Source organism: Diceros bicornis, chromosome 18 (assembly GCF_020826845.1).
Source record: "Diceros bicornis minor isolate mBicDic1 chromosome 18, mDicBic1.mat.cur, whole genome shotgun sequence".
NCBI lineage: Eukaryota > Metazoa > Chordata > Mammalia > Perissodactyla > Rhinocerotidae > Diceros > Diceros bicornis.
Genome location: NC_080757.1, coordinates 59,762,173 through 59,769,983, shown reverse-complemented (window position 1 = coordinate 59,769,983; position 7,811 = coordinate 59,762,173). Strand labels below are relative to the sequence as shown.

Below are 7,811 nucleotides of genomic sequence, written 5' to 3'. Positions count from 1 at the left end.
TTTTCTGCGCTTGTTTATGACAATGCCAACCTGAATTCTAGAGCAGCTTCCTGGGGCACTCCGGTTTGGGGCACTGCTGTCAAATGACATTCAGTCTATGACAGGGAGGCAAAGCCGGGGGCGGGGGTGGGACCTGGCAGTCTTCGCCCCAGCCATGCTGGATGTCTCCCGAGTGCTGGAGGTGGAGTAAAGATGGCCGAGAAGGGACCGGGCTGGGACGCCCAGTTAGAGGGGGCAGTTTAGGCTCAGGAGGAGCCTGGCCAGTGCGTGTGCAGAGGTGTCTGTATGAGCCTTCCCCAGGACACCCCCACTGTCCCTGGGCCAGGCATGGTGGCCACAGGCACAGACCCACTGAAAATAGTGTCCATCACTTGGAAACTATTTACTAGTATTACTAGTAAACACACAGTCTCTATACACTAGAGTTACTGAGGCATCTCTCAGCCGTCAGAAGCTGAGAAAAGTTAGCCAGGGTTACATTATAAGTGAGGTTGTACCTCTGCTCTGGGCAGGGGCGGCAGTGATGGCAGTGACCTTAGGGGACACAGGACTACCAGTCTGCTGCCTCAGCAGGTTTAGAAGGAGCCCTTTCACACATTGAAATATAAAAGGAAAGTGCAGTGATTCTGATCAGACCGGCGGTTATCTGGAGACGTCTGGGGCGTCCGGCTCTGGGGAGGGTGCAGGAGACACCCCCACTACAGAAATATTCTCGGGGTCTCTGATTCAGACGGTGCGAAGCCCCCGTGAGGGACGGAGACAGTTTACACAGAAAGTGAGCGGTGGTGCGAATGCCTGTTTGTGATCTGCATGTGGTGAGGGGTCAAGGTTAGACCCCAACGAGCGAGGAGAGCCGATGGCCGGCGAGCTGGGCCTGTGTGGTAAGCACCCCCAAAGCTGTGCCTGCGAGGTCCTGAGCTGAAAGGACAGGACTGTATTAACTGGGACGAGAAGGTCCCACAGCCCCGGGAGGGGATGCGAGGGGCGTCAGCGGGGGCTCCGCTCTGTCCACACAACCTTCTTCTGCTCGTCTGCGATGGCTGAGCGGACACAGCCAAGCAGGGTGTCCAGGTCGCTCCAGCTGTCAGGGGCCAGGCTGCTGTACAGACAGGGCACTTTGTCCAGCTCGCCCTCCTCCTGCCTGCTGGCCTCCAGGAGCTGCTCCTCCGAGGTGCTGAGCCGCTGCAGGGCCTTCCTGCACAGACCAGAGACGGTGGGGTGGGCTCAGGGAGAGCAGTGGCCAGCTGCCTGGTGCAGAGCCCTGGAAGCTGGCCGCCGGCTCGGAGCCCAGGCCGGATGTACAGACGACGCAGCAGCTGCCCAAATGCCCCTGGATGCAGGTGGCCCCCATTCGAGGAGACCGAGTGCCTCGTAAAGAAAATGTGACTCGGGCCCCAGATGATGCACTGATGGGAGGCAGAGGTCTAGTTTACAAGCGAAGTTCTCAAGGTATAAAAGGGGCAGCAGGACGCCTGGGTCTGGCCCCAGCCATAAACCCAGGACGTAATGGTCTTTAGCATCTGTCCTCATCTCACAGGGATGGACGGTTAACTCTGTGTTCCCCGGTAAACGTGTGGCCTTAGTCGAGTTAAGGCAGGTTCCAGGTTCTCACCTCACTGTCCTCTAGGCTGCTCCCCAGGGGAGAGCAGCAGGCACACTTCGGGGACAACTGTGGGGGAGCTGCCCTGTGACACTTCTGGGGGCCGGTACAGGTGAGTTCCTGGCCACCTTATCACGTGCTCTGGAGGCATGCGCCGTGGGCTCTACGGGGAGCTCCAATGCCTGTCTCAAACCCCACCACCGGCCCCCAGTGCACACCTACTTGAGTTTCTTTGCCGCCTTCTCATTGACAGAGACGTGGACGATGATGGGGAAGATCTCCTTCCTGTGCAGGGCACAGACACTGTCCAGCCGGACGTCCAGGAGGGCGTGGGTGTTCTGGGGGAAGGGGGAGGGAGAAGTGAGGCAAGATCTTGGGCCTTGGAGGAAGCAAAGGGAGCCCTCACTCGGGGGTGATGCTGAGAAGGGGACCAGGTAGGAGTGAAGTTTATAAAGGAGACAAGGAAGAGCATTTGGGAATGCCCCTGTGTATACGAGGGTGCTGGCTGTACAATCTTAAGTTTCCATTCTTTGAGTTTTCACCTGGGAGATCTAGAAACTGCAGGCCTTTGGCAGTGTGGGAGACTTCGCATGGAGCTCAAACCCTAGGAGTCCTATGGCTCCATCAACCTCCCTGGGCATGGGGATTGGGAAGGATGGAGGGCATCCTGCTCTGGCTCACAGCTGGACCTGGCTGCCTTGTATTGATATAAAGCTTGATAGTTCATAGCGAGAGTCTTTTCATATATTAGTTTGAGCCTTAAGACATGGAGTGTTATCTCTGTTTATTTCATTCACTTAACAAATATTTATTAACCATCTCCTGCATTGAGGAAACAGGCTCAAGGAAATTAAAAGACTTGCCCAAGGTCACGCGGATCCCAAGTGGCAGAAACAGAGTTTGGTCTTTCCGCATTACTCCCACGGAACCCTAAGCCAGAGAGACGCCAAGTACCAGCCTGGGATGTCCAGGGGGCCCTGGAGGTCGGCAACAAGCATCTGTCAGATCTCATGGTCAGTCCCTCCTGCCTTATCACACTGCCTCCTCTGAAGATGGAGTTCCTAAATCTCAGAGCAGCCCCAGGCCTGCCCCTTACCTTTTCCATGAGGGACTCGACTGCTCGGCAGGTCACCCAGTAGTGGCTGCCAGATGCCTCCCTCTCCTGGATGATCTCCCCTCTCTGGCTGGATGCATCGTACTCTTCCTGGCTCAAGTACTCTGAAGGTGACAGCAGACGGGGATGTCACACACCCAGCTGTGTGTCCTAAGGGAGCCCCGTACTGAACCCCACCGCCCCCGGCTCTCGCGGACCCTGCCAGTTCTGGGGGAAGCTCTTCCTAGAGTGTCCTCTTCGTAAACCTGACCTTTCTCTTCCCCCTCAGAGGAGTCTGTGCCCTGCACATTCACCCTAAACCATCATACACAGCAGGTGCTCCATCCATGCCAGGGTGTGGGTGGGGAATGGAAGGAAGGAAGGACAGAGGGAGAAAGGAAGGGAGGGAGGAAAGAAGGAAGGACGGACAGACATATAGATAAACAAACCCCTCTACCATCGCTTCCCCAAGCTCCAAACTTACATATCCAACTTCTTACAGCTAGAAACCCCTTAGATCCCTTAAGTCAGTGGTTCTCAACCCGGGGCAATTTTGCCTCCAAGGGACACTCGGCAATGTCTGGAGACATTTTTGCGCATCACACGTTGGGGAGAGGGGGAATGCTACTGGCATCTAGTGGGTTGAGGCCAGGGATGTTGCTTAAGATCCTACAATGCACAGGACAGCCCCCCACAACAGAGAACGATCTGGCCCTAAATGTCATAGTGCCAAGATAGAGAACCTCTGCCCTCAGTAAACCTGTTAAAACACACCCCCCACTTTTGCCTTTCTTCCTGAATAGCTTCTCTTGGTTCCGACCACCCAGTCTCCCAAGTCAGAACTGCGGGTGCCGTCCTCCTGGCCTCCTCTGTCCATCGCCCCACATCGTGGGATTCCAGCTTGCAGACAGCTCCTGGGTCTCTCCTCCCTGTGGTTGTGTTGCCTGCAGCACCTCTGGCCCCGAGGGTCCGGGGTCTGGAGCTCATCTCCCAGCCGCCAGCCATCCCCTTCGCCAGTCCGTCTTCTATTTTGCTTTCAGAACGGGCGTTCAGAGATCAAGCCGGATCATGTCTTCTTGCTTCAGAACCCTCACTGACTCCCCTGCCTGTTATATAAACCGCACGTCCCCACTCCCCCGGCCCCACCAGGCAGTGGTCCAGGCCGACTGTGCTCTCTGTGCCTTTGCACATTCTGCTCTCTCAGCCTGCCTGCCTTGTTCTCTCACAAACTCCTGCCTGCCTGTCAGATCCCAGCTCCGACCCCCTCCCGGCTCCGTCGCTCCCTCTCTGGGCCACTGGGGCCAGCAGGCCACGTCTTCAGGTGTCTCTAGAGGAGCAGAAGGGCCCCTGAGGGCCTCTTGGACCCTGTACCCCCAGCTCCTGCACGGAGCCTGGCACACAGTAGGTGCTCACTAGAGGAACCTCACGGACCAGACTTGCTCCCCTCTATCCCCTCTGTGAACTCCAGGAAGGTAGGACAGGACCCTATACATCCTCAAGTCGTAACCTAATGCCTCTGCGGGAGCCGTCAGCTGACGACGGGTAGGTGAATGGCAGCGCCAACACACGCCTCTCTCCTGCTCTCCAGCCGATGGAACCGCCTTTCCTGCTGCGCAAGGACACTCCGACTCAGTCCGCTGGGATCCAGGATTCCAGCAGGTTGGTTTGTCTCCATGCCTCTGCTGGTGCCTTTTGGCAGGTAGATGGAAACTTTCAGTTGCATTACCCTGGTTAAGTACAAGCCTATTGGCCAGCAGTAACTGCCCTGGGTTGAATAGTGTCCCCCCAAAATTCATGTCCACCTGGAGCCTCAGAAGGTGACCTTACATGGAAATAGAGTCCTTTTAGATGTGATTTGTAAGGATATGGTCATAGTGGAGTAGGGTGGCCCTAAACCCAATGACTAGTTTTTTATAAGAAGGCCATGTGAAGACAGAGGGACACACAGAAGGAGAAGGGCATGTGAAGACAGAGGGACACACAGAAGGAGAAGGGCATGTGAAGACAGAGGGACACACAGAAGGAGAAGGCCATGTGAAGACAGAGGGACACACAGAAGGAGAAGGCCATGTGAAGACAGAGGGACACACAGAAGGAGAAGGCCATGTGAAGACAGAGGGACACACAGAAGGAGAAGGGCATGTGAAGACAGAGGGACACACAGAAGGAGAAGGCCATGTGAAGACAGAGGGACACACAGAAGGAGAAGGCCATGTGAAGAGAGAGGGACACACAGAAGGAGAAGGCCATGTGAAGACAGAGGGACACACAGAAGGAGAAGGCCATGTGAAGACAGAGGGACACACAGAAGGAGAAGGGCATGTGAAGACAGAGGGACACACAGAAGGAGAAGGCCATGTGAAGGCAGAGGGACACACAGAAGGAGAAGGCCATGTGAAGGCAGAGGGACACACAGAAGGAGAAGGCCATGTGAAGGCAGAGGGACACACAGAAGGAGAAGAGCATGTGAAGACAGAGGGACACAGAAGGAGAAGGGCATGTGAAGACAGAGGGACACACAGAAGGTGAAGGCCATGTGAAGGCAGAGGGACACACAGAAGGAGAAGGGCATGTGAAGACAGAGGGACACAGAGGGAGAAGGGCATGTGAAGACAGAGGGACACACAGAAGGAGAAGGGCATGTGAAGACAGAGGGACACACAGAAGGAGAAGGCCATGTGAAGACAGAGGGACACACAGAAGGAGAAGGCCATGTGAAGACAGAGGGACACACAGAAGGAGAAGGCCATGTGAAGACAGAGGGACACAGAAGGAGAAGGGCATGTGAAGACAGAGGGACACACAGAAGGAGAAGGGCATGTGAAGACAGAGGGACACAGAAGGAGAAGGCCATGTGAAGACAGAGGGACACACAGAAGGAGAAGGGCATGTGAAGACAGGGACACAGAAAGAGAAGGGCATGTGAAGACAGAGGGACACAGAAGGGGAAGGCCATGTGAAGACAGAGGGACACACAGAAGGAGAAGAGCATGTGAAGACAGAGGGACACAGAAGGAGAAGGGCATGTGAAGACAGAGGGACACACAGAAGGTGAAGGCCATGTGAAGGCAGAGGGACACACAGAAGGAGAAGAGCATGTGAAGACAGAGGGACACAGAAGGAGAAGGGCATGTGAAGACAGAGGGACACAGAAGGAGAAGGCCACATGATGAGGAGGCAGAGACAGGAGTGAAGCAGCCACAGCCAAGGACCGACAAGGATCGCCAGCAGCCACCAGAAGCCAGAAGAGGCAGGAAGGATCCTCCCTTAGAGCCTTTGGAGAGAGTGCAGCCTGCAGAGACACCTTGATTTCGGACTTCTGGCCTCCAGAACTGTGAGGCTGAAGCTGCCCAGTTTGCGGTCATTTGCTACAGCAGCCCCAGGACACTCACACATCGACCTTTACGCTGCTCTCCCCAGAATAGATAAAGTGTTCTGCCAAGGCCTCACCCCACCCCTGACAGACAGGTGGGCCCCCAGGTGAAAGCCTACCTGCTGGGCATTTCTTAAACCCCTGGAGGAGGCACAGCTTCTCACTCAGGATCCTGCCGACCACCCTGGGCACCAAGAGCACGGGCCGGGGCCGGCCAGGCCTGTGGGGGTGCACCAGGGTGTAGGGCACCAGGGTGAAGCAGCTCTCAACCCAGAAGCGCACGAGGGAGGGCTCTGTGGGGGAGAGGAGCCTGAGAGGGCCGGGCACCGGGCCACAGCCGCCCCCGACCCGTCGGCTGTCCTGGGCTCTTTACCAGGCGTCCCCCCAGGAGGGACTGTGCCTGTTTTGCTCACCGCCGCCCCAGCACCTACAGTAACGTGGGCACACGCTCGGCTCTAACGCCACGAACCACACATCCCTCGCAGGCTGAGCGATTCCTTTGTACCCGTGATTAGACGGCTCTGCGGCTCCGCAGGTTCAGCTTCACAGGCTGCAATTTAATCCCGTTTCCCTTGTTTGGCCCACAGGGAGGATAGGGAAAATGATTTTCTTCCTTCCCAATGATCTGCAAGACTCCTGCCTCCTCTCCCTCAGCCCCATCCTCGCGGGACACACAGTCCCCAGTCCCTGCCTCCCCCCTGGGTCCCTTCACGCTTCTCCCCTGTCTTTTAGGCTATGCTTCTGTTTTCAACAGCCATTGTATATTATGCACCTAAAAAACCTTTTCAAGAAGAAGATAAGCTCAGAACGGTTTACCTTACTCTAAATTCACTTCTGCTCGTCTTCATCGCGAGACATTTCCTGTTCCAGGGTACGTGCTGTGCTGACCTGGGTCATGACCTCACGCCCACACCAATCCCTCAGTAGCTACTTGAGGGGTCCACCGGTTTGTGTAACATGGGGCATTTGGATAGTTTTCTATTCTGAAAGGACTGCTGTCAATATAATTGTGTCGATGCCTTTGGACTGCTTTATTGGGGCAGATTACAGAGGTAGGACTATCGGTTTACAGGACATTAAAGATGTGTAGCTCAGGTGTTCTCCAGAAAGATGCACAGATGTCAGTTATGATTCTTAAAACACAGATTCTGGCCTAAACAAGTGGTGGCGTCACCCTGAGCAAGCTGACCAACCAGCAGCAGCCCCCAAAGACCCTCGCCTGCGTGGAGCCAGCGGCCCCTCCACCAGCTCCACCCGCCTCACCTTCCACCCTGCTGGGGTCTGACTGGGCCCCATCAAAGGATGAACCCAGAGGGCCAGCCTTGGTTCTGTCCACACTGACGATGCGGACCAACTTCTGGGGTACCCTGGAAGACTGCTGGAGGAGGGAGAAAGAATGAGGAGGAGGAGTCACCCACACGGGGGGCCTGGCACCTGCCCCACTGCCAATTCCAGGGTGGTCCCTGGACGTTCAGGGTGTGCCCACTGAACAGCCTGAAGGCCCAGCCCCTGTGCCAGGGGGTGGGAGTTGAAGGGAGGCAGGAGAGGCAGATAGAGCCCCCGAGTAGGGTGCTCCCCTGCCGGGTATACACAATGAGGGCCAGCTGCATAAGGCAAGAAGAGTAGGGGCCCCCAGCCTAGCCCAGCTGCCATCCAGGGGGCCATCCCAGCACCTTGCTCAGGGACAGCTGAGTGTTCTGTGTCAGGAGAACACAAAGGTGCCCAGCCTCAGAGGGAATAAGCAT

The 7,811-nt window shown here is 56.2% G+C and overlaps 1 protein-coding gene across 1 annotated transcript in view; it reads right to left on the bottom strand.

Moving 5' to 3' along the window:
- Positions 1–401: 401 nt before the first annotated feature.
- CARD14 (caspase recruitment domain family member 14) overlaps positions 402–7,811 on the bottom strand; it is a 38,534-nt gene continuing 31,124 nt past the window's right edge. Inside the window, exons 17-21 of the mRNA XM_058561808.1 lie at positions 7,330–7,444; positions 6,186–6,359; positions 2,697–2,818; positions 1,823–1,938; positions 402–1,195 (exon numbers count right to left, since the gene is read on the bottom strand). Coding sequence (XP_058417791.1) covers positions 988–1,195; positions 1,823–1,938; positions 2,697–2,818; positions 6,186–6,359; positions 7,330–7,444 — 735 coding nt within the window. The 3' untranslated portion in view covers positions 402–987. The remainder of the gene's footprint in view (positions 1,196–1,822; positions 1,939–2,696; positions 2,819–6,185; positions 6,360–7,329; positions 7,445–7,811) is intronic.